The 27,591-nt window shown below is 38.4% G+C and overlaps 1 protein-coding gene across 42 annotated transcripts in view; it reads left to right on the plus strand.

The window, feature by feature from the left end:
• PARD3 (par-3 family cell polarity regulator) overlaps positions 1-27,591 on the plus strand; it is a 705,875-nt gene that overhangs the window by 480,765 nt on the left and 197,519 nt on the right. For 39 of the 42 annotated variants that reach the window (XM_055352954.2, XM_055352955.2, XM_031015292.3 and 36 more), the window contains 2 exons: positions 3,667-3,894; positions 17,653-17,884. In XM_055352954.2, coding sequence (XP_055208929.1) covers positions 3,667-3,894; positions 17,653-17,884 — 460 coding nt within the window. Of the gene's footprint in view, positions 1-3,666; positions 3,895-17,652; positions 17,885-22,607; positions 22,729-27,591 lie in introns of those variants that run through there. The other 3 variants (XM_031015308.3, XM_063710184.1, XM_031015310.3) reach the window with 1 other exon arrangement.

Consider the following 27,591-nt stretch of genomic DNA (forward strand, 5'->3'; position numbering starts at 1 on the left):
GCTGCTCAGGTAAAGGACCTGACTTCATATACAATGTCAGTTAGGTAAAATAAGAAAAATACTTAATTTAACCAACTCACAGCTACTATAAGGAAAAGGACAGTTTATTGTGATCTACAACATAATGATATCCAAGTTATAACTCAGTGCATTAGATAACTTTCATGGAAAGTCATTACATAAGTTTCAAGGCAGATTTTATAGTCTAATCAAAAAATCAAACTGTGCTAGATTCTAGAGAAAAAGAACTTTTTTTTTTTTTTGCACTTTGTGCAGTCTATTCTACCAAATTAAATTAGAAAATCTTGGGGCAAAAAATTATTACAAAGATGTCAAAATACTTGGTCTGTTGGTTTTACATCTAAATGAATAAAATACCTAAAGTAGATATTTTATTATTTCCCTGTCCCCTAATATTAGACAGTGAAAAGATTTTCACTTATTTTTCTTTCGTCACTTCACTTGACTTGAGTTTTCAAGAAAGATTATGATTTTATAGATTAGTCCAAAGGTTTTTGGGAGAATGATAGTGGCATTTTAGCATTGAACATCTGTCTAGCCTAGCCATAAGCCTTTCATAATGAAAATTGAATTACATTTCCCTCTGCCCCTTGCAAAAGACATCCTTTCCTTTCTTTTTTTTTTTTTTTTTTTTTGGCAAGAGGGATATTACTAAGTAGGAATAGGAAACAGATCTAGGAAAATAGTATGATTATGATTTCCCTCTTTTTTTTCCATATTTAGGAATCTTGTATCATATTTTGGGGATAAATATTTCTCCTCAAATTATAACAAGGGAGAACAGGTATAAGAAGACAATTGGATTTCTAATGGTTTCATTCTTGAAGTATAGAGATTAGCAAAGTATGCTAATGACCTAAAAGATATGTGTAAAGTAAGAGCTTAAAATATTGTTTTAAAATTAAGACAAAAGATACTGACTTTTATGGTGTAAATAAAAACAATCTTTTCCATATATTTTATGTACAAAAAGACTTTCAATTTTCATTACTAGTAAAATGCTAAGTTTGTATTGTTAGGGAATCCTTTTAATTTTTTTCTAAAGGCATTTGACTGAATCAATGTGTTAGGGATTTTAATAACTTCACTGAGAAATCCTAACATATCATTCAAAACCTTTGTTATAGTTTCTTGGTCAAATATAGTACTAAAGTGTATGTTACTCATATTATAAATCGAATGTTAGCAAGCTTTTTCTGTAAAGGAACAGATGGTAAATATTTTAGATCTCTGTTGCAACTTTTATATTCTACCATTGTTGAATGAAAGTAGCCATAGACAATATGTAAATACATGGGCATGGCTGTGTTCCAGTAAAATTTTCCATATTTGACTCACAGTTTGCTGATCTGTGTTACAGATTCAGAAGTTGTAGATAATTGACATTTTGTATAATTTTTTATTATAAAAGTTTTCATCTATACATAAATATACAGAGAGTAGTTCATTGACTTTCCACAAACCTAGGGCCCACCATCCACAATGGTCAACAGTTTGCCAAAAGGTTATTTCAGAGTGTTATGAATTTAGGGAAACAAATAGGTAGGTATGCTCTGAATTGCACTTACAAAATTATCGTTTATCGAATTATACTTTGACCATTGTTTTTCTTTCCAAGTTTGCCTGTGTTTATGCTTAGGGACACTCAATTTTAATGAATACTCATGCCATTTCTGAAATTCATTATTTAAGTTTTTATTGTTGTCAGTACACTAAGTAAAATCTCAGCTAACTTTACACAAAGAAAAGCTTAATATATATAAATGGTGTTTTTATGAGAATTTTTTCTGGAAGCATGAAATCTTTATTCATGATATATACTCACATACAAATACATACACACGTACACATATCCTTAATAAACTCAAGAAAGCACCAAATATCTGCCCAATACATGTTTATGGAAGCCAAATATAGCTGGTAAATTATGAAAGTTGATAGGCATTTATTCACAAAAGGATCTTTCCAGTGCTAATTCTAGGAACTATAAAGGTAAATATCCCTGCCCAGGAATGATCTTTTCCCATTCTTTTTTATTCCTTCATTTCTTATTATGTAGGTTTTTGGAACAAAATTCATTTTCCTTCCCATGACATGACTTTTATGAGTAATTTAGAAAATGCAGTTGTCAAAAATTGTAGTGCTGCCCAGAGAAAAAGTAAGATGGATCTCATTCAAAGAAATAAATCTCATGAACTTTTGTCATAAAATAAAGAAATATAGACAAACCTGCACTGAGAAAGCTAAATATGACATCTTTTTCTTTCCAGCACAACAATTTGTGGAATATTATTTCTTCATTAGAATCATGTGTTTGCCTTCCTATTTGTACTACATTTTAAACATATCTATTCTTACCCAAAATAGCTTCATTTAACATCAGTGAATCTTAAAAAATTAAATTTTGTTTTGAGTCTTTCAGTGTAATTTTAATTCCATTTTATTTTCTGAGCTGTGAAAAGCCTATGTCACAACTATTTGTCTTCTGGGTGATAACATCATCAACATATGGGCTGATGACCCCATGCAGAGATAAACTATTTTGTTTCTCCTACCCTCTATTTTTTTCACCTGTCTTTTTTAACAGTATATATGAAGAACCAGTTCTATAACCTGGATTGCCCAGGTGGGGGTGCAGAGCTGGTATTTCAGTCATCTGGAAGCTAAATTAGTCTACCTTTGAGTGTCAGGTCAGGCAGTGATGGATGAGGCTGTCTTACCCGGTTAAAGAAATCAGTTTTGATTGCCTTCCACAACTTGGTACTATTGGTATTATCTTGGGTCCTTCTGCCCTAGATCCTCAGGAAATAGAGCCAAATTTTTAGTTCCCGGAATTTGTCCCTGTCATCCTCATGAAATGTTCTGGTTAATTGCTAAGTCGTCTTTCTTCTGTCCATCACCTGTTTTTCAAACATATTGTTCCCAGGCCTAGAGATAGAAGTACTCATATCCAGTCTCTCCTTATTTATTTCCCTCTGAGAGAGAGCCCTTATGTAATCTGTTTCTGTTCAAAGCTTGTGTTACTCTTCCTATAGAATATCCATATTTCCCAGGGTTGGGTTTCTACCTGCTGCCAGGTTGCCCTAACTGTTTTGGTGACATGTTGGCCCCCGTGGTCTTACTCCTTATGCAGTGTTGTGGGTCTGCAGTTCAGCAAGGAAGAGACTTGACAATGCACATTGATGTGCATGTCTAGCTTCTGTTCTAAATAATTTTAAATTGCCACAAAAAAAAAAGGTTTTAATTAAGTGCAAAGCTTATTCTTGGTTGTTTACCTTAGCCTTCTCCTCATCTTCCCTTGCTTTTCAAATGAGCTTCCAGGTTATTCTGGTTCTTTTAGATTATTTCTATTACTGGAGCAAAACGATTTGACAACAATTTCATCTGTTGAAATTTTTTTTAAAAAGTAATGACTTGGAGTTTTTCCTAATGTAAAGAGAGAAAATAGACCAAGTCTAATATAAGTTTGGGAAAAATAAAAATTAGCAACTATTACTTGATTTATTCTTTGTCTTTTCCATCTGCATTCCAGAACTCATCATTGAGCAAATAATTGTTATGTACCTGAAGTTTTCGACAGTGCATATTCAGGTACATAATTTTCACTAATTCACACTAACATTTTTTTTCTTGTAAACCTCCCAGGTTCTCCCAGCAGAGATGTGGGTCCTTCCCTGGGTCTGAAGAAGTCAAGCTCATTAGAGAGTCTGCAGACCGCAGTTGCCGAGGTGACTTTGAATGGGGATATTCCTTTCCATCGTCCACGGCCGCGGATAATCAGAGGCAGGGGATGCAATGAGAGCTTCAGAGCTGCCATCGACAAATCTTATGATAAACCCGCGGTAGATGATGATGATGAAGGCATGGAGACCTGTAAGTTTATAATGGCTGAAAGAATAATAATTAAAATTAGACTCTATTTCTTAAAGTGAGCTCCAGGGATACCTGGAGTTTTCTAAGACTCTTCAGGGGAATCTCTGAGATCTCTGAGGTCTAATAATCTCTTATTTCATAATAAGACGATATTATTTGCCCTTTACTCACATTGTCTTATAAGTATACACTGGGGTTTTCTGGAGGCCACATGTCCTGTGATACTGCATTAGATTGAATGCAGAAGCAGATATGAGAATCTGTCTTACAGGCCAATATTAAACTAAAAATTCTGAAAAAATATTTAACAGTGCCATTGTTCTCACTTCTTTTGGAATATATATATTTTTTGGTAAAAAATGTAATTTCTGTTAACACGAAGTTGCTTGTTTTTAAAAAGTAATATTTTAAAACTTTCCCAGTTTTAATTCAGTACATGTTGCTAGATATAATCCACATATAAAAAAGTTATTTGGAGTGCTTAATAATTTTCAGGGGTATAAAGTCATCCTGAGATCAAAATGTTTGAAAACCACTACTTTGTAGTGTCTCAAATAGGATGTCTCCATTGAGTATCTGTAATAATCTGTGATCTTAAAAACATATATTTTTTCTTTTTTTGCTTTCAGGAATTACTCATTCTTTCCTATAACTAAACTAGCAAGCTATATTTGTGTGTGTATATTTTGAAATTGCAAAATATTTAAAGCCAAGATTATTAAAAGTCAAAGGTTAATATGAATGTTTTCCATGGTTTATTGAATAAAAAATAATTTATAGATAGGTACAAATATATCCTTCCAGAGAGTTAAACATTTCTTATATTAAAGTAAACATTCTATTAAAAAGTAATGGAAAAACTCTACTGATATATTTACTAAGAAGCAAAAGGGCTTAGGAGTCCTAATAGTGAAAATTGTTGATTATCTTATATTGCTCATAACTACTAATTTACCTTTTAGTGTTTTAACCTCAAATGTGACTCACCCATCAAACTATTGTGAGAATAGTTGGAGGGACCACAGAATAAAGCTAAGGCAGAGACCAGAGATAATTTGTGTAGATTGTAAATTACTTGCAACTCAACATTTGAGTGGACCACTTCTATCACATATACCTAAGGAAGACTTTTGTGGGAAGAAGAGTTTTAAGTAATAAAGATCACATTTTGAGAATATATACATATACATATAATGTATATGTATATATACATTAATATACATTGCTTATACATATAATGCTTATACATATAATGCGTTTGAGAAGATGAATATTTCTGTCATAATGTAATATGCGAAGCATAACTTAGAGGATTGCTACACTTCTCTCCACCTCCACCTGATTCTCCATCTAAATCCAGGCAGTTTTTTCACTATGATCAGATTCCTCACAACTGGGCCTTTCCAGGCCTAGTTTTTCCCTTTTGGCGGCCTCTCCAGGCCCAGAACTTCCTTAGGTCAGCCTCTCCAGACCCAGCTGCAGCCTCCTGGTGTCCTCTCCAGGCCCACCTCTTCCTCCCGGCTGTGAATATATGCAGCCCATTCTTGCAGGATGAAGAGCATATTTACTATTTTTGCTGCCAAACCTGGTCTCCAAGATCCTGAGTCATATAAGCTTTTGACCCTATTGAGTTTTTTCTCTTTGTAATAATGGTTCCTTGCCATCCTAATCAATATTACTTGACAATTATAGAGCTTGTTTCTCTCTGTCTTGGGTGTATATTTAATCAAAAATTACTATGCTTTGGCCCCTTGATATATATTTTTTAAGTATCTATAATTGATGATGCTTTTGAACTTTTTTCTTGTTCTGGTTAAAATGTTATTTAATTTTCCTTAAAAAATGCAGTTTGCTCTTACAGTATGTCACTCATTTCAAATGTAACAGGAGATAGAATACATATGAATATAAGGTATATTTTTAATTCTGTAGGGACAGCCTCCAGAGTGTCCCACCAACATGGACATCTGATTTTGTCCCTATATAAACTTATTTTTTAAAAAACAAAATGAGAAATAACAGTATATTAAAGTTCATTCATGTATCTGTCCTTCAGAGAAAAAAAGCGAAATGAAACACATGGATAGGCAAATTACAATTTGCAAACCAAAGATAAAGTTCTGGACAAGACCTGGGAAATACACGTGTGGCAGGTGCCCTAAAACACGCTGCACCTACAACCACCAAATGTTGTATTTTTCAAAAGTCCTGTTTTTATTATTTTTTACATACCAGTTTTCTGAACTTTGCATATGGCAAATGAATGGCAACTATTGTAAATTCCAAACTTTTCCAATTTTGGTTGTTGAAATTGTGTTTATAGGGTGGAATGAACACAGAAGTGGAATTCAGGTGACTTGCATCCTCCTCTACATTCTTCTAAGTAATTTGGGATTTTAGTCAAAACTTCAACTGCTCGAGCTTTAATTTCTTTATTTGTAAAACTGAAGATTTGGACTAGATAATTGACTTTCAACTGGTGTGTTGTGATCTCTGGTCAGGAGCAGTACCTCAATGGGTTTGGAGAGTGGGAAAGGCCACCAGCGTCACCTTCCCCCCCACCACCACCTTGACAGTTTTACTCACTTCTGTACATGGGGATCCTTTGTAAATTTTAGTTTTTAAAAAGGGTGTTTTTGAGTATTTAGGAAAAAGTTGTAAAAGTTCTGGCTTAGATGGTTTAGATGGTTTCCGAAGTCCCTCCTAGTTCAACATTCCATGATTCTATGTACCCCCTCACTGCCCTACATCTGGCACGCTAACCCCTTCACCTTCTGCGAGGCCCATGTGGAAAACACCCCATCTATTTTCATCTTGCATTACCAAACACAAAGCTTGGCAAATCATAGAATTAAATGAATGTCTGCCAAATCGATGAGTGGGTGAGTGAGGTATCCCACACTGGACCTTGTATGCACTAGATCTTCAATACTTCAGCAAACTGTTTTTGTTTAAAAAAAAAATTGTCCATCAAATGTGGTGTTACTGCTGGTGGCTATCAGCTTACATAAAACTGAAGACGCGAAGGCACTTTCTGCCTCCAGCTTTGGAAAGGAGGCCGGCTCAGTTAGCCCTCCTTCGGCTTCCTAACCACACCATTTTCAGTGTCTGGCTTGTGGACCTGCACAGCGGAGTCTCTGGACTTGCTGTCTCTGTGGCTATGCTCCTGCATTTTTGCCTTTCTGGGCTTATCCCTTAGCTATGTGTCCCCTGGCTGCATGTCCAACATCCTCCATTGTCTGTGCTAAGTGGGCCTCAGGGGAAGTGGGTTCTTTCTTGTCCCGATGGTCCAACTCAGTTACAGCTGCCCGTAGAAATTAAAAAGCCACATCCCCCTTGAACCTGGATCTGAAAAGAGGACCATCGTCTAGGCAGACGGTCTTTTTGTCACATGGGACATTTCCTGAGGATGCAGTGCACCCTGGAAACGCGTGGCTAGAGACTGAGCCATTGTGGAAAAGCTAGTTATGGAGGTCAGCAGGAACAGAGAGCTCCTTGCACCGTGCTGCAGGCTCTGGTTTCTGTCATCATGTGGCACTTTTCCTCTTTACAAGTAAGACACGTAGGCGTAGGCATGGTTGATTGCTCTTGTCAGTTGGGTCGAGCCCCTCCCCAGTGACTATATTCATGGCACTGAACAGGCTGGCCTCTTCTCAGCAGTGTGGAAATCATGGCATGGGCACAGCAATGGGGCCAAGAGACTGGGGTGGGATCCATGTGGTATCTGGTATCTGTCATCTTCTGCAGCACTTACGTTCTTCCTGTGGAGATGGCAGAAGCCAGCATTTTTGTCTCTCATTTAATCCATCTGGCCTCTCCATGTTGTGTGCGTCTGTCTGGATCAAGATGGAGCTTTGTATTCTGGGACCCATTATCTCCGAGGCCCTACCTGTGTTTGACAGGTCAGGGCATTGACAATCTGCTCCCTCTTCTATGCAAATTACAGGCCCAGCCTGGCTCTCAGCAAGCGACTTCTCCTCCCCATGATAAATCAGTTTCTATTGCTACCAAGAAAATGCATGCAGTAAGATTGCTTTGTTTTCTTTTAAAAAATACATTAATTCTAGTTTTTCATAATTAAAAGTTGCCAGAAATTGTAAGCCCTGCACTCAGTTTTGTAACAGCTTTTTGTTAAGATTGAGGAAGTGAAACAGCAAAACTAAATATCTCCTATTAATTATACCTATTGATTTTAAGATATATCAAGTTCAGAATTTTAAATGTGACAAACTTTGTGCCTTGCAAACATGATGGCATTGTCTCCAAACATGAAGTAGGTAGCTTGCATACTTTCCTATAGAGCTCTTATTAAGAGATGGGAGAAAAGCACTGCTCCAGAATACACATAATTTAGCTTTTCAGTATGAAATTTGAAGAAATTGAATTTACATTATTAAATCAACTAATATGAGAGCTTCTAGGGGAATTTTGTTATTGTTTTATTAGCTGTGAAATAACATATTGCCTTTGATGTCTCAGATTTTCTACTCTCAGTATTCTACCCACTTCTAGCCACCTTTCATCACCACCTATTTCAGCAAAAATAATGCAAACTAAGTATAATTTTATCATAAGCAAAACACAGTGGATTACAGTAAATCTATTGTGGAAGATTTGGGATCAGATTTCAAAGTCAGAGTACTTTGTAAACTGTTTCCTATTTGGTTAATCCATTTTAGTGGATAATTGGATGTTGATCTATAAAAATACTTGTTCTGAAATGCTAAGAAGAAGAATAACCTATCACATCATTTTATGCAAATAAAATGATACATATACTTAACCTGCAGTTTAAGAAAGGGAGCTTCGATTAATTTTTAGGTTTCTGATCATAGTATGGGTGTATGGTTGTGAAATAACCAAAGGTATTCCCTACATTTCTTTTTCTAGGTAAAATGTAACTTAGCAGAAAGTGCAATGAATATTCACATCTGAAGTGTTTTGAATGATAGAATCCTCATTTCTAACTTTTTTTTTTTTTTTTTAAGAAAGAGTGTCACTCTGTAGCCCAGGCTGGAGTGCAGTGGCACAATCTTGGCTCATTGCAACCTCCAACTCCCAGGTCCTGGTTCACGCAATTCTCCTACCTCAGCCTCCCAAGTAACTGGAATTACAGGAATGTGCCACCATGTCCAAGTGATTTTTGTATTTTTAGTACAGACGGGGTTTCACCATGTTGGCCAGGCTGGTCTTGAACTCCTGACCTCGTGATCTGCCCACCTTGGCCTCCCAAAGTGCTGGGATTACAGGAGTGAGCCACTGCGCCAGGCCCCATTTTTTAAGAGGAAATAGTATTTATATATTTGACTAAGATTACACTTAGGAACTGAATCTTAGAATGCATATCTTCTAATTCTCAGTCCTGTGGTTTTTCTAAAATATGAAACACACTTCCAAACAGAAAGCCCATTGTGTTAAAACTACTGCAGAGTGTGTACCTAAAGTCTGATATTTAGGCTATTGGTTCCTAAGGGCTTGGGGTTGGGGGATGATTCAACCCAGTGGATAAATCAGCACTTGAGTGTGGTTCAGTTCCATTGTAGTGTGTAAGTTAGTGTGACACTGGAGAGGGGGTGGTGGTGTAGGGGTGCCCAGCTGATGTGGAATTAGGGAGGAGAGGAAAGTAGAGGAGGAGATTTCCAGAAGAGAGGTATTGGCTGAGTTGAGTGTTACTGCTTGAGAGTCTTCAACTGGATGCACAGAGAAATATGGAACATAGGGAATGGGGAGCCATCTCTGGGCTGCAGTAGTTCTGTTAGATTGGTGTGTATGGGGCAGGTGAGAGCATAGTGAGGAGTGAGGTTTAAGATGTAGGTGCCTGTCATCCCAGCACTTTGGGTGGCTGAGGCAGGTGGATCACTTGAGATCAAGAGTTTGAGACCAGCCTAGCCAACATGGCGAGACCCCATCTCTGCTAAAAATACAAAGATTAGCCAGGCATGGTGCTGCATGCCTGTAATCTCAGCTACTTCGGAGGCTGAGGCATGAGAACTGCTTGAACCCGGGAGGCGGAGGTTGCAGTGAGCCAAGATCACGCCACTACACTCCAGCTTGGGCGACAAAGCAAAACTCCATCTCAAAAAAAATGATGTAGACAGCAAACCACAGACTATTTTAAATTACTTGCATTTCAAATAAAATAATATGATGGGACTCTGGGGTAGAGGGTGGCTTATCGAGATGGGATGATAAGTAGTAACGTCAGGGCAAGGAGCTCATTTCTGTGATAGTAGTACAATAATCCAGGTGAGTGATGATGCTTGGCAGTACCAGAGCAAAGGAAGAAACTGTTGACGGGCTTAGCGTCTCTCACACAAAGATGGATGATGATGATGTGATTTCTCTCATTAGCACTTCCAGGCTCAGAAACTTGGAATCATCATCTCACTGTGTCACCAGTCCATTACCAGGCTTTCTCAATCTTTCCACATGTAATCTAATCTCACCCCTTACTTGCAGTCCAGGCCGGACCCTCGTTATTTAATATCAGAAGGTATTGTTAGTGTCTCCCAACTGGGCCTCCTGTCTCTAGATGTGCCCAGTGAGCTCTGCAGTCACCTTCTGAGTCTCACAGCCCCTCAAGTGTCCGTGCTTACCCTTGCCTGTGCCATGCGGTGCACACTTCGTGAGGTGTATCTTCTTTCTTCCCCAACCCTCTAATGTGTGTATATTATATTGTCATCTTCCTTCTCCAAGAAACTTTTCCCCCGACAATCTAGTTTTTCTTAAGCTCCAGCTGATTCTACACAGTGCATCCGAGACTTTTTAGTATAAATTATTTTTTTAACATCAGGAAATTTTTGCGGATCACTCAATATAGATTATGTTTCATGGTAGTTAAGAACATTCGCTTTTGGGAAGCAGGCATTCTGATTCCTCACACACACAAAAGCAAAGTAAAGCATTGCTAGCCATTCACTATTTTATAATCTCTAAACATTTTTATGCTGTTAATTTTTGTGTTTCACTTAAAAGAGTCTGAGCAGTGGCCTGAAATCTCTTTCTTTGACCATAAATAATAGTTTGTATGTTGTTCAAACAGACGTTGTGTACGTTAAGCTCACTCCTTGATTAAAATAAAATTCTCAGTGGCAATTCCAACTGTAGGGTTAGGAATGCTGTCATTTCGATTGTGTAGCCAGCCCTTTCGGTCAGAATTGGTTTTTAAAAAGCCTTCAGCTTCATTTTAAATTGTCCCCATGGACAGAAAACAGCATCCACTGTGGGCCGTCATTTGAATGTTAAAATCAATTGGACACTAAAAGCGAATTTGCAAAGGTTCAGAAAATTGAGGGTGTGACCCTCATTGTGCCTGCTCTGCAACATTGTCTTGGGAAGGGAGGGATAATGGAGGTGACATTCTACCATTATCTGTGGGAGCATTTTACCTGCTTCATTTAGGGGGGATGGGTTAAAGAGAAGTTTAGAATGTCAAGTAAAAGTGAAGAAAGGTTTTTGGTAATAACTCTTTAAAAGAGTGATCCTATTGTTTTTCTTCCTTCACCCACATATATTGAAAGGTTTTTTAAAAATGAAATAAAGCTATTTTTAGAGTAGAGTGTCTGAGGAGTCATCTATTTGAACTTTCTCCCAGTTGCTGAAACCACTCTACAATACCACTAATAAATGTCACCTGATTCCTTCATAGCTTTTTACCTCCTCACAGTCTTCATCATATCAGTTATTATTCTCACCCCATGTATTAGTCTAAAAGCTCTAAAGTCTTCCTGTTTCATGCCAGCTTTGTGTGTGTGTGGTTTTATTTTTTTGGTTTTCAGAAAAAGCTAAGTTTTTCTGTTGCCAAGAGCTCATCATTCTAATGTTAAAAGTCAGAGTCCAGAACAGCAGATCATGTTATTCGACACCATCTGTGTATCACTAGCTGTTCATTTCCTACATCTTTCTTTCTCTTCCAAAGTCAAAGTGTTCCACCAAAATAAGAAATAAAAACAATATTTATGTCCCCAGCGTTCTTGATTCCTATGCAGGAGTTTGCAGCGACTGAAAGTCCAGTCCTCATTTAGTTGTATTACCTTTTTACCTAACACTAACAGAAATTGGTAGTGGTCAGTGGAGTTACTAAATCCAGTGAAATTTTCTATTTTGAATGTCTCATTTTAACTTAAAAGTTTTGTTTTAAGAATATAGCTTGTGAAGACTGAGTCACCCTGTGTAGAATTTTTACATTTCATCCTTTATCTTTCAATATAAATTGTAAATTGCTCAAGTATCTGTGTTCCTATTACTGAGTATTCCTAATTCTAAGGTAGTTCGTAGTTAAATGGGTGCAACAAAGGGCAGTTCTTCATATTGTTGGCTGCTTATTCAGTCCTTCATTTAATTGCTCAGTGAGTATTTAATGATGCTTCTTGGGGCCTCTCCCTCAGAGGAGAGTATTGTTGAGTTTTAAATAAAAAGTAATACTATGTTATTTTCGTTTTGTATATCTCTATTTATACCCATTGAACAATTTGTTTTAATCTAGTAGCAAATCTAAACAAATTATTTAAATCTAGTAAAATTGCCAAAGCTACCTAAAATGATATTTACTGCTAAATTATACACTTAAGACAAATAACACAATAGATATTCCACAGTTGCTCTAACACTTGCTTTATGCAGTGTACCTTTTAGGATGCTTTCAGCTATATGTAATAGAAAGTGCAACTCAGACCAACTCAAACAATAAGGAAATACATTTTCCTACATAACTTGAGTTCTAGAGTTCTTCAGAGAGATTTCTCCAAAGACCCAACATTTTTCTGCCCCTTCTGCTCTGCTATCCATGAGTCAGCTACCCACAAAATAATTCCATAATTCAGCTATCCATAGGGTAATTTTAGGGCTCAGAGGCCTTTTACTGTCTTATTGCTGTCTAACAGAAGGGAATGAGCCCTCTCCCTAAGCATGGAATATGTCCATTGAGTCCAACGGGGCCATTCTTGGTCTGATAACCTTGGACTGGCAAATCTGCAGGGGTATGGCATCCATAAACTTAATAATGAATTCACCCCTTGGAGCTAGGTTGCATTCCTGGACACAGAGTTCTATTAGGAAGAATAAAGGGAGAAAAGGATTTTGGATAAGCGGCCAACAGAAATTATAGTATCAACAGTAGCATCACTTCTCAAGGGGGGGGGAAAAATAGACTCTAATGACCTTGAGGCTTTGAGTCAACCTTGACTGTAAAATGTTTGTAAAGTTTAGATAGAAATTTAGATTATTTATGGCAGAAGCTGCAGAACTTTGCGCTTCAATGAAAACCCAAAGTCATTTTCTCCATCATCATTAACACGTAAATGCCCGATCTTTTCCAAACTTGTTGGTGATCCACTCCTAACATGATACCTTTCAGAGTTGAGTGCCTTAATTTGTAACATGGACTAGAATTTTAATTGAGCTCCATTTGCATCTGTTGAAAACATGGTAATTAGGTATGTCTTAATTGCAGAATGACTCTGCCACATTAAAGAGAAATAAGCAGCTTCATGCTACACCTTCTTTAAAAAAAGAAACTTGAAAGTACCTATCTTTATAGGTAATCACACGGAAACATAGCTGATAGTTCAGTGCGTAGAGCAGGTTTAAACAGGCAGAAATGTTGTCAAAAATGGAGATTTCTATTTGTTTGGAAGGAGATAATCATCTCTCTTTGTGTAGGCTATCTGCAAAAGGAAAGCAAATAGTCTGTCAAAATGAGCAAAATTAAAGAGAAAAAAAATCAAGAAATGTATATAGCACTTAAAATAGTACATTATCTAAATGTAAATTTATGATTAGTTCTTACCTTGTAATTTGCTGTATGAACACAATAGATCAAGCCATTTATTGCTGATATATTACTAGTACTTTTCTTACTTGAAAAATTGTTTATATGCATGTTCGTTTAAGGGAATAAAGATATTTTATGTACCTAATTATAAAGCTAGTATTAAATGTACAGATTTATTTTAAAACCTAAAATCTGACTAGTACATCAGTGACTTTGAATATGTATATTTTTTTCAAAAATTAAGCATGTGTAACCAATTTATTTGAGCTTTTGAAACTACAATATTTCTGCATAGGAGCAGGATAAAGATTTTTCTCTATCAAATAATTTCAGAATTTGAAGTATATATAATTCAGTACTTTAAAAGAACATCTTATGTTTGTACATATGAAGCTACATATTGCTAAATATTTTTAATTAGTTGGCATTCAAAGGGATTAGTTAAATCAGTACACCCCCAGAAGAGTTTCTGTGATAATGTATTATCTAATTTAGAATGTTCAGAACAAGCATAAAGAATCCTCCAATGTGCAAGTATCATTTTAAACAGTACACTGGCTTGGGGCAGGAAACAGAGGTAGGACTTTTAATTTTATAAAATGAGGTTACAAAACCTGAAGCTAATAATTGATTTCATACTACTTTATTTCACATACTTTAGAAAATAAGTTGTGTTACATACACCAGAAAATTATTTTGAATATGAAAAGAATTGGCAACAAACGTGACTTCAGCATATAGTGAGTTGTGAAGGCACTGCCATTATTCTGTTCCCAAGCCAAGAGCCGACATATGCCCCTTGAACTTCTGCCAAAACTATTAGGCAGAAAACTAACAGAATCGCTACTGATAGTTCCATTCATGATTTATGATAATGGTTGCTGTGGAAGACTAAATCATTTACATTTATTGAGCTCATTTTTCTGTTTATAGTTTCAGACATTGTAGAGGGTCGTAAAATCTATTAAATGATGCATACAGCACTAACAATAATAGCATGAAAATATACCAGAAACTAATTAGAGCTAAACCAAATATCACGAGCATTCCTACCTAGTGTTACTGTAGTCAGATTGTGGCTAGTCTTGTCAGGCTTGATGAGAGAACAGTAAGCATTTTTCTAAAGCTAGAGGAATGGTGATACCTGGCAATTAGATAAAGTTTTGGTCAGGATAAAGTCACAAGTCAGTTTTTACCAAAAGTCTTTCATTTACGCAGCCATTTATGAGCAGCTGCTGTTTGCCCCACGGTCTTCATTTGAGGAGCTTAGAGAATGGGAGGGAGACATGTATGTGATATCATATGAGAAGTGCAATAATAAAAGATTGTACAAAGAAAGAGCTTTGGAAGTATAGGTGAAAGGAGGTTTCCATGCAGGAATTATACAAAATTCACTAGCTTCCATTTATCTAGTTTGAGTATACCAATAGACCTAGGTTTTTATAGCTCCAGAGAACTTTTGGGAATTGTTCTGTAATTATTTGGTCAATTATCTCACATTTGTGGCCACACCCGTATCTCAAAAACCTGAAGTACTGGTTTACAAGCAGATAGAACACAGCCATGTTCAAGGGCATTAAGCAACACGCTACAGCCCTGCTTGAGCTATATTTACATTCTTTGGGGGAGCTCTCATTTGAAAAGGCTACACATAATTAGCCCTTGGGCCAACTGCCAGGATATTCTTTCCCTGCTCTGTGTACACCACAAAAAATTATAGCCTGAACTCAGTATTATTTGTAAGATTATGGATTTTCACTATGTCCTTCCAGTTGTAACTGGCTTCTTCTAATAAACATGCACAATTACTATTTATATCTTAATAGCGAGGAAAAGGAGCAAATTTTCTTAAAAGCCACCATGTCCTTTGGAGGAAGACAATGGCTTACAATGAGATAACTCGCAGTACAGAGGAAGGCTAACGTTTCTGAAGTCATTTATATGCTTGGGCTGGGCGTGACTCACCCCTGTAATCCCAGCACTTTGGGAGGAGAGGCTGGTGGATCTTGAGGTCAAGAGATCAAGACCATCCTGGCCAACATGGTGAATTCCTATCTCTACTAAAAATACAAAAATTAGCTGGGTGTGGTGGCGTGCGCCTGTAGTCCCAGCTACTTGGGGGGCTGAGGCAGGAGAATCACATGAACCCGGGAGGTGGAGATTGCAGTGAGCCAAGATCACACCACTGTACTCCAGCCTGGTGACAGAGTGAAACTCCGTCTCAAGAAGAAAAAAAAAAAAAAAAAAAAAAAAAAGTCTGGGTGCAGTGGCTCACTCCTGTAATCCCAGCACTTTGGGAGGCCGAGGCGGGCAGATCACGAGGTCAGGAGTTCGAGACCAGCCTGGCCAACATAGTGAAACTCTACTACTAAAAATACAAAACTACTAAAAATACAAAAAATTAGCTGGGCGTGGTGGTGAGCGCCTGTAATCCCAGCTACTCGGGAGGCTGAGGCAGGAGAATGGCTTGAACCCAGGAGGCGGAGGTTGCAGTGAGTCAAGATCACACCACTGCACTCCAGCCTGGGCGACAGAGCGAGACTCAGCCTCAAAAAAAAAAAAAAAATTCTGAGCTTTGTTTTTTGCATTATGATAAATAGCTGGCTTTTTAACAAAAAAACACAACTGTGTTACTTGGGCATAGCTATACCATCATTTGATAGTCTCTTTTCAGATTCGTGAGGGTTTAATAGCAGAAATCTAAGATATTGGGACCCTTTTAGCTGGTCTTATTATACCCATGATAATTGTGTATTGCTATTGAAAGTGCTCCTTGCTGGTAGAGAGGAAGGACTGAATTTTACTGAGGATATATTAAGTTGATTTGGAGGTCAGTTCTTTGCAAAAGTTTGGGAAGAGGCCGAACCATTCTGTTTGGCTCTTTGTTATAAGAAACTCAGAAATAATGATCTATACTTTCTTTGTTGATGATGGAAAAAGAAAAATGACTTAAGAATTCACGGAGTAATTAACCTTATGGCCCCTATAATTCTCATGGTATTTGGAGGAGAACCTTAGGTGACCAGTCTCGAAAGAAAGATTTCTGAGAGTGGATGTTCATATGTGTCTCTCTGCTTCTTACTTAATAGAGAAATGTTTAAGCTCTTTTGGTAGGGGGAGACCTACTTCAGTTACTTGTCGTTCTTTCAACTGCAAAAAGTTTGGGGTATTGAAGTGCCCTTGGACCATGTGCTTACGAAGTGTTGGTTCAAGGAATGGAATGTTGTTATCACTAAGTAGATCTTTTATCTGCAAAGTCCAGAGAAGTGCACTTATTGATTTACTCATTTTCATGGCTCCCTCTACCTCTGTTCAGCCGCCATGATGCAGATAGGCATGCAAGATTGTTTAGGATTAGAATATATAGTAGCATTTACTTCTGATGTTGGCCTTATGCAAAGAAGAGTTACAGAGGCTGCGCAGATCTATTGTAGATATAAGCCAAAATAATCTGCTCTTCTGTGTGAGCAGGATATGTTGGGAGCCTAAGGAAAGAAGTCCTTGTGCTGACATTGAATGGTGTAGTCCAGCAAATTAATGAACGGCCAGAGTGTATCTGCATTATTCTTACCCAAGAAGAAAGGAAGCACTTTGGGAAGGCCTGCTTATTTTCTTTCTTTTCATCTTGCAAATATAGTACACGGGACCCTTAGAGGTCTGCGCTGTATAACAAGGTCTTGCTGGGCGCCCCCTAATAGTGTACAATCTGATTCTTAGAGGGTGTTTCTGTGGGTGCATCAGCATCCCACCAGGAAGCTGCTGTTTTGCTGCTACTGACTTGGCACACGATCTTCACGTAGGAGGCATCCACATCACATATTCCATTTTAATTCTACTCAAAGTTAAACAGCATTGCAGTCCATGTTGCTAGCAGGGCCGTACTGCAGTAAAAGTGTGGGGAAGTAAAGTCCTTGAATGTATTTTAGCTTTATTATTTTTGTTGCGTTGGTTCACTGTGTCCCTATTTTTTTTTCTTTCCCTCCAAGTGGAAGAAGACACAGAAGAAAGTTCAAGATCAGGGAGAGAGTCTGTATCCACAGCCAGTGATCAGCCTTCCCACTCTCTGGAGAGACAAATGAATGGAAACCAAGAGAAAGGTGATAAGACTGATAGAAAAAAGGATAAAACTGGAAAAGAAAAGAAGAAAGATAGAGATAAGGAGAAGGATAAAATGAAAGCCAAGAAGGGAATGCTGAAGGGCTTGGGAGACATGTTCAGGTAAGTCTTTACCATCCCAAACCAGAATCTCCTTAAACATACAGGAGTGTGAGCTTAGCAAAAAGTACTAAAAACTGGACACAGTAGTGCACACCTGTAATCCCAGCTACTTGGGAGGCTGAACTGGGAGGAATGCTGGAGCCCAGGATTCCAAATCCAGCCTGGGCAACAGATCATTCCATTCTCTCTCTAAAATAAATAAATAAATAAATAAAAGCACTGAAAGCACAGATTTGAAAACATTATCTTTGAGATCAACCAAAATTCTTATATAATCTTTTCCTACCTCATTTTTACTTTGTTATGGATTTCATGTTAGCTATTTTCAGACTATTTTAGCAGCCTAAATGATTATATCTTGCCAACCATGTAAATAATTGTTGAGAGGTAGGAGGGACATGTCTGTATCTTAGTTATGCGTAAGAGTGAAAGCCCCATTGAGACAAAGGGCTATTAAAGCAGTGTTTGTTCTTTTTTGTGTGTGAACAATGGTTCATTATTTAAATTTAAACATAAAGCTCAAGTTAGTGGTAGCATTTAAAGGTTCATTAATAACAAGTCTAATAAAAAAAGTTACAAATAGAGCTTCAATTAAGCTGTGTTGATTAATTTAGTACTTATTACTTCGGTCTGTAAAGATTTCATTAAATGTGGTCTCTGGCTGTTTCTTGACAGTTGTTTTTGTGCCCATAAATTATACTCTAGGATTACTTAGCATATCATTTTTTACAAATCATTGCCATACAATAAAAGTGACAAGTTGTTCAGAAGTTGCACTGAAACTCTCTCATAAAAGTTCATCTAAGATGATTTATAATATTCAGGCATTTAATGTTAAATATAAAGATTGCTTGATTGTTCCATAAATTAAACCCCTAAACATATCAAGGTGATGGTTTAAAATTGAAAACATACAGCACAGCCATTTGACTTTTCAAAAAGTAGTTATCCTGCATTATGGATCCCCTCTTTTTAAAAACTTTTTTTTAAATTGCAAAATGTGAACAACAGTTTTCATTTTCATAGAATTAGTTGATTTATAATCCTGAAATTGACCTCCATAACTCAGGGAGGTATAGATAAGTCAGACCTGGAAAGTCGAGGAACCATGGCCCAGCCTGAAGGCTACACAGCTCAACAGATGTGTTCTGTAGATGTCTGATTAAGTGCATAGAAGAAGGAGAGTTAACTCTAGACTTATATTAACACAAAGCCTGGCCTATGAGCAGTATTTTCTTTCAATGTGATTAGATTTCTGTCTCTCAGTGCTTCAGAACTGTGGGATTTTCATAGTTTTTCATTAGAGTTTTTCTAGTTTACATAGGGCCCCCTCATCATGTTTCTTCATTATACTCTGTGTTCAAGAATCATATAGGAAGAAATTGCTCTAACTGCCACTTTATTTCAATTTCTATGTTAGCCAAGGGCCTTTTTGTTCCATATGTGCAGACTGACAGCTCATAAACTGGCACCTCCACAGTGCACAGAAATAAGGCTGCTGCCCATCAGTTAACATGGAAGGAATCTGTACTACTGTCTTCTTCAAATTACAGGGTTAGAGATGGGAGAAACCTTCCCCTGAGACTTGTAGCACACTCTCACTTCCAGGGGCTCTCCTGACGTCTTACTGAAAGCTCTAACGGCTTGTTAGTTTTCATTCATTGGCCAACATTTATCTGTTTAAGTGCTCTGTTCTGGTATTGGAATAAAAAATATACTTCTAATATCTTAGAATTCCATTAATTATAAGTGATCTTTTTCTGTAACCTGCAACTCCAGAAGAAAGGCCTATGGTAGAGCTTTCTATCTGGGGCCAGAGGAGCAGAGTGTGGGAGAAATGTGTATTGTTTCTAAGGGACCATGAAGAACACCACCACACAACTCTCTTTTTTCTAGGAGTCCTATCAAGCATTACATGATGCTTTCTCTAGATCAGTATCTACAGCCTGTACCCATAACCTACAATGAAAGCCAGCTTTATGATAAAGAAGTTGACCCTGCATATTCTTGGAAATAAAATTCTATATGCAGGTGCAGGGGCTGAAGGTTTTTTTTTTCCCCCTAAAAATTAGGCTGATATTCTCCCAGTGTTTAAGAATGACTGTTAAGAAAATAACAGACATTCATACGTTTTTAGGTATGTGGAATCAGTGGTTTATTGGAATCAGCCCACCTTGGCTGGTGAGAGCCAATTGATCAATTTTTAGAAACTTTGCAAGCTGGTTGTCAAACACAGCCATTATTAAAAATTAAATACATTATCTAAAAAGCAAAGGTAATTAATACTCGAAATGCATCACTTCCTAATTATTTTTGCTATACTTTACTATGATCTCTGCTTTTGAAATTATTTACATTTATGGCATGGACATAGGGCTAATACTATATAATGACGACTGTGCAGCTTTTCCCAGCCCCGTGTTTAGTGACATCATGCTGGTAGCTGAAAATTTGCCATGGTGGCGGTGTTTACACCAGGAAGTCTGTGGAATTCCACAAAACAGAGTTCTTCTCCCAGCAGAGCAACATAGCACCCCACAGTGAACGTAAATGCCTTTGACCAGTGTGGCAGCATCTTGTCTAGTGCCCCTGGGCATGGCTGGGTTCTATCAGATTGCAAACCACTGCGCCAGCCCTTTCCCAATGGGTTGCCACATATTGCCCCTTGAATATGAGTTCAGAATAATATATTAAACACGAAATAAGCTTTTTTGTTATTGAATGTTGGCTCTTGATCCTTCCTTCACACGATGAGGATAGTCATTAGTCTTTGAGAAGACTGTTAAAGCATTGTGAGATTTTTCAAAACATTCTTTTAAACTACCTTCCTTCCATACCTTCTGGATCTGATTGTTTGAGATGAGTATACCCTCAGATTGATTCTTTTATGTTTCCTTCTTTTTTTTTTTTTTCTCCTAACAACATAGGGGACTACAGTAAGATTTAAAAATTGGTCTCTTCCTTTCTCTTTGTTCTTTTAAGAAAACTAGGATGTGGTTTCCTTAGCAGTGCTGCTTTTAAACAGCTTAATCAGAACATTCATGTGCATATATATTTCTTAGTACGGTTTGCAAGAGGGTTCAAGTAGGGAGGACCATGCAGGCCTGAAGTATAAAGTAGGGGTGTGTCTGTGTGTGTGATGCTTTTCTTTCTATCTCGTAGCTCAGAAAACAAAAGGCTAAGGGACATTCGGTATTGGGAGTCTAGTTTTGTAGGTAAATATAGCAGCACATGAGCTTGTTCTCTTTAGTCTGCTTGAGGAAGTAATATGTTTTCCTTTAAAAACAGGCTCACAGGCTCTCCTCCCTCTACCATCCTGTCCTACCGCCATCATCCTGTTGCCTCCCTGCAACTCCCACTCATACACTATTCCTACCCCAGCAGGTTGTCTGTGATATTTGGTTAAATATGATGAGAGTCAAATAGATAGGCCTTGTTTTAAAAACTCTACCAGAGGAAATGATGGTATCTTGAGTTGATATTTTTAGTCATTGGCATATACAGATAGCATGGTTTTCTGTTTGACACATTGAATGGTAGTCACAAAGATGATTTAATTATTAATAAACAGCTCTAGGAAAGAATGTGAGTCATATGAATCACTCTTCTGTTTATAAATTATGGAGTATATGAACTACAAAAGCCGCCTTAATGCAAGTCTTAAATCAGAAATTTAAATCTATAAGGAATCAAATAACAAATGCAAAGTTTTTCCTGTTTGCATTAATTTCTCCTCATACATACTACATCTTTTGCACACAAGGAGCTTCTATCACCTTAATTAAAATGGCTTTGTATCTAAGAAACCTGAGTGTGCTTACAAAACAGGTAAACATGACTTGTAAATGTAATCATTCTGTGTGCAGATTGCAGAGCAGAGCGGAGAGCACAAAGTTTGAGTCTGTGTATGTTTGATTCTCAGACACTCGGCTATTCAAATTTAATACTGGAGGATATTTCTGAGAATTCTTCAATTGTATGAAATTGTCACGAAAGAGGAAATTGAGTATGTACTTTAGGAGGAGGGAGATATGTTTTTTAATGTTTTAAATGTGTTCGTTTTTAAAGGAAAGCAGCCTTCTTAAGCAACATGGTTTTGCCTTAGTTTTTAATCTCCAAATTGAAATAACCAGCAAGATAATAAAATATTGTATTCTCAGATATTAAGAAGTTAAAATCATGTGCTCTCTTTTTGTGAGCCCTAGAGTAAGTGTAATTTGATATTGTTTTGCTGCAAAATTGGAACTGTTATCGTTTGAATATCATAGAATTGTATGTACTCTAAAACTGAAGGTTCTTAGACGTGACCTTATTGTACATGTCTCGGATTTATTTCTAGCTGTTGTCCATATGTGATAGCTGAGAACCTATCACTGCAGAAAGCTAAAGCAAAAGAAATGTTGCAATATTACCATTAAAATTGAATCCTCCAATTACATTTAAAATGATTACCTGGGTCCCCGAAGCATTGTTTTATTCAGTTTTGAAGAGGAAATAGATAATTTAGTTTGTAACCTTGTTTGGTTGAAATCAGATATATTGCTCTCTTTTCCTTTTTAGAATATGATCATTTTCAGAACACAATGAACATAATCAGGTTTTAAAAACTGAATGTCGTAGTTTGGATTATACATCTTAGGCGTTTGAGAAAAGAACAAACACAGATTCTTGTTGCTTTCCTCACCTGTACTAACTGTGTGTCTGTACCGTGTCTCTCATTTAGCCTTGCCAAACTGAAGCCCGAGAAGAGATGAACAACAAAGCGATTCAAAACATGTCTTGAACAGCACATATTGCACAGTTGTTGTTTTTTTTAAACAAACAATAAATTTACTTTTAATGAATTCTTAGTGGCTGTTGACGAATTTTGTTTACGACATCAGCAGTTTGATGGTTTAGTAATTTCTTTATTAATCCATTTGGAACTTTTGGATCTTGATTTCAAGCTTGGGGTTTAAATTACGCTTGAAAAGGCAGAGACGTGTTTTTTTCTCTTTCCTTTCTTTATTGGCCCCTTTTCATAGTGGAAAACCATAGTCCTCTCACTGCTGGCGTATTCAGAAATCATCAGCACACACCCATTGGATATTAGAATCAGAGTTTTCAAGATTCTGTAAAGGGCCACCACCCATTTGGTTGTGTTGTATAACCACCAGTGACTTTGCGACACAGGCAGATGTTACAGGTGATTCAGGGCAGAGGCAAAGAGGTGTGTGAGCTGGTACAGTCACCCATCAGGGATGAGATGCAGGATAGATTCATGACCAGATGGACCAGTTTGAAAGGGCCTTTTTGGCAAAGGTTTCAGTCCCTTTGTGGATTACAGAGTTTAGACCAAAAATGGGTGGTTTGCGGGGGGCGGTGGTGTAGGAAAATAAATTTCTGTGCTTAGATGGCTGAACCAGCAGGGTCTTCCCGTGTGATAAAAGCAGAGCTACTTTGGCACATAGTAATCCCAAGGTTTGCTGAGACCACGTGTCGAGAGAGCACACACTGTTTCATAAATGTTTCTGGAAAGAGTCTGCCCGGCCAAGTGTTCGAATCACAGATCCAATGCTAGTGCAGGTGGATCTCCAATGGTCCTTACTGTGGTTTGAAGCCTTCTCTCTTGTAAGAAGCCTTAATTCACAGTTTCATTATTCATGGCTTCCCAGGATTTGAGACAGAGACTGTATATTTAGTTAGCTCTTTTTCCTGAAAATGTTAGCATTGCATTCTTACTGAAAATAAACATGGGTTGGGTTCATTGGCTCACACCTGTAATTCCCGGCACAGGAGTTCGAGACGAGCCTGGGCCACACAGTAAGGCCCTGTCTCTATTAAAAAAAATAAATAAATAAAAATAAATAACTGAAGTCTTGAAAACCATCTGATAAAGGGTATTGTGGATTGGGTTGAGTGCCTGTGAGAAGGCTTGACCTCTGCTCTGACTTGAAAGCAGTTTGCAGTTCTACCCTCGCCCCCGCCCAAGTGAAAGCCCTCAGTTCTAGTAAGGAGACACACAGAAGAGTGTTTATTTGTCATGCTAGTTTTTTATGACTTGGGCCTAATTGCCATGGGGATTAATGTAACCAGTTTCACATTGGTACATCAAGTGGCATCCTGTGCAATCTGCTGATGATTTAAGGAATACAGTTAAAGTAAGCACATAGAAAACAATGCTTCTCCAAATGAAACACAGTGAGATTTTACATAATTTTATTTGCTTTCTTGTTTGTCACCTGGACAAAGAACAGCTCTGTTTTGTGATTATACACCCTGGGAGGTTTCCTTGGAGTGAGTTCTGAATTTGTAAATCCTAAGGACTTAATGTATGCTTCTATTAATTTGAATTGAAACAGAGGTTCCCATTTTTAACACAGGAAAATAAATATCCAACTGACCTGCTAGCAAAGACAAGTTCTAAGGTAGCTGATATCATATTCTTCAAGTATTCTTCTTTTCCTGGTTAGCAGTTTTAAATAGAGAACCTCTGACATCCACAGCACCCAGGCTGAATGCAGAGGAAGCTGAGGAGGCACAAAGCATGACGGCCGGGCCTCTCTCAGACCTTTTCTGACATTCTTTAACGTTTCTTTTCCATAGACCTGTGGCATGAATATAGAATGCAGGTGTCAAGGATGACACCTACTTGATAGTCTCTCTAAAGCAAACCTATTCACAAAAGAAATTCTTGACAGTTCTGAGATGCTAAGTCAATTTCAATTCCAGGCTGTGTGGAAAATGGAATCTTTTTTCTGCAATTGATGTGAAAATTGAAGGCTACTGACTATTCACTTTCTAATAACACAGGGTAAATAAATACTATCGCACCATTGAAAAATGCACTTAGAAGACAAGCTCAGCTAATGATATTCACCACAACATATGTTGGAAATATTCCTTGTGAATGCTTTTACTTGTTACCATTAAGGTTCCATATTGTTTACATTAAATATAATAGATCAAGTACATGTTATTCCTAAATGTACTTGTATCAAGCCACAAATTAGTATATAAAGGTAACTGTTTTGTCCTGACAATCTTTTAAAGAATTCACTGGGGGACCTCTTTCCTAATTGAGCGTTGAATGGTTTTCGTCTGACCTATGTTTAATAATAGCCAATTTAGAAGCAAAAGACTAAAATCAGATTAAATTTTGGATCATAGTGAAATAACCAGGTCTCCTATTAACCTCTCTGCTTGCAGTTTTTTTTTTTTTTTTTGGATGGTTGATCCTTTTCCCCACTTGCATCTCATGCTTTAAGCCAAGAGCCAAACCATTCTGGTCCTCTCTTGCCTCCTGCAGGCAATTCATAATTCTTTCTGCATCATCGATGACTACTCTTTTCTTCTTCGGGGGGGTGGGGGAGATGGTTGAACCTCTGCCCCCACCTCCATCCCATGCTGTAAGCCAAGGCCAAGCTCCCAAAAAACCATTCTGGTCCTCTCTTCCCTCTTGCAGGACATTGCCCCAACAATGTTTAATTATTTCTTCTCTCTTCTAAATCCATCTGATCCATCTGTGACTGCCTTTTTTTTTTTTTTTTTTTGGAGACAGGGTCTTGCTCAGCAGGAGTACGGTGGTGCAATCATGCCTCACTGCACCTTGAACTGCCGGGCTCAAGTGATGCTCCCACCTCAGCCTTCCCAGTAGCTGGGACTACAGGCGTGCACCACTGTGCCTACTACTTTTTAAATTTTATATAGAGGTGGGATCTCACTTTGTTGACCAGGTTGGTCTCAAACTTCTGGCCTCAAGCAATCCTCTGGCCTCTGCCTCCCAGCATGCTGAGATGAGGCATGAGCCACTGCCCCTGGCATTGCTCTTCTCTCTACAGGATCATTCACATTGTTTTGCACCATGCTGTTGCCTCCTCCCTCTTAGAGAAAATTCTCTCTTAGCCCTACTTACTCTCCAACTACGATCTCATGTCCTCTTGCCCACCACAGCAGACCCTTTGATATATTTGCTGTCTCTTTTTTCCCATTCTCTCTTGAACTTGCTTCAGTGAATCCTTCACCCCTTCCACTCAGCAAATCCTGTTCTCGTCCAGGGCACCAGTTCCTCTTCCTTGGGAAGTCGGGGTCCATTTTCATCCCTCATCGTGGTCCACTGGCAGTACCCAACATGTTAATCATGGCTCTCCTTTGAGATCACCTTTGCCAGCTTTCCCTCCTCCTCCCTGGCCTACCCTGTCTTGTCTCCTTTGCTAATTCTGTGCCATACTCTGTCCTCCAGGTCTTGTGCCCCAGGGCTCAGTCCGAAGTCCTTTTTTTTTTCTTTTCTCTTTTTGGTAACACAGAATTTTGATATTCTCAGGAAACAGCCTTTGTGATCCAAATACAGCCTATAGGCAGATGACTCTCAAATTCACCTCTCCTGCCTGGACATTTTCTTGGTACTCTTCATTTGTAGTTGCAACCATCTTCTTGACACATTCACTTGGAGATCAACCAGACACTTGAAACTTCACACGCTCCCAACTCACTGCTGGATTCCCCCTCCCCACAAACTGCTCCTGCGAGCCTTCCCTTTCTCAGATAATGGCAGTTCTGTCTTCTCAGTTGGTTAGATCCAAAGCTTTGGAGTGATCCTTGACACCTGATTTTCCCTTATGCCCCACAACCAGTTTAAGAATGTATAAAAGCAAAAGTCCATTAGCTCTGTTTTTGGTACACATCTGCAATCCTACTTTTCAGCCCCCACCGCTGCTGTTGCTGTGCCCCAGTGGTCCAAGCTCTGTGTGCTCTCTTCCTGGCTTAGGCAGTAGCCCTCTCACTGTGCTCCCTGCCTCAACCCCTGCTTCCTGCAGTTTATTCTCACCACCACATCCAGAAGTCACTTTTCCCTCCTCTGTTCAACCCCCCAGTAGCCCTCGGCACCACTCAGAGCAAAAACCAAATCCTTAGGGCCCTACAGAACTTGGTCCCTCACCCCAACCTCTTTGACCTTGTCCCTACCGCTCTTTCCTTCAGTAACTTTACTCTTCCCTGAACCTACCGGGTCCACTAGAGCCTTTTCCCTTGATCCTGCCTCTACCTGGAATAGCCTTTTCTCAGGTATTCCTAGGTTCACTCTTGCACCTTTAACATCTTTATTCAAGAGTCAGCTTTTTAGAGGGTCTAGCCAAAATTGCAAACTCTGCTCCCTCTCACCCTGACACTTTTCTAACCCACTTTTTGGCATCATTTTTCACATTTGCACTCCTACCTGAGCTATGATAGATCCCACTCATTTGATGTAAATATACATTGACATTGACAGAGAATGTTAACCCATTTTTCCCCTGCTGTATCCCTGGCAGACTGCATGATGCGTCCATCATCAGTGCCCAGTAAGTGTAACAGATGCCCATTGCCAAACCCCTTCAGTGGCCATTCTCTGCCTCTGTGTCTGAGGCCTCTCTGAAGTCTTGGAAGGCAGCTCTGTGTTTCCATCTGTGCCTGCTGGATGTGTCCAGGAATAACACGTTGGAGCAGCCTTCAGCGCCAGTGTAAATGTACCCCAGTCCCCATGGCCCTTGGGTTTGTAGCACTAAGTCATAAGGTCTGCACTCTTCACCCTCAGACCAGGAGCTTGGAAATGTGGAATCCCAGGCCCTGCCCACATCTGCTGACATTAGAATGTGCTGCTTAACAACCCTGGGGATTCCTGTGTGCATTTCAGGTCGAGAGGCAGCAGCCCCTACCCTGCTCCCAGAGTTTGCCTGTGGGGTTGTGTTCCC

The sequence above is a fragment of the Gorilla gorilla genome, chromosome 8, assembly GCF_029281585.2.
Source record: "Gorilla gorilla gorilla isolate KB3781 chromosome 8, NHGRI_mGorGor1-v2.1_pri, whole genome shotgun sequence".
Lineage (NCBI taxonomy): Eukaryota > Metazoa > Chordata > Mammalia > Primates > Hominidae > Gorilla > Gorilla gorilla.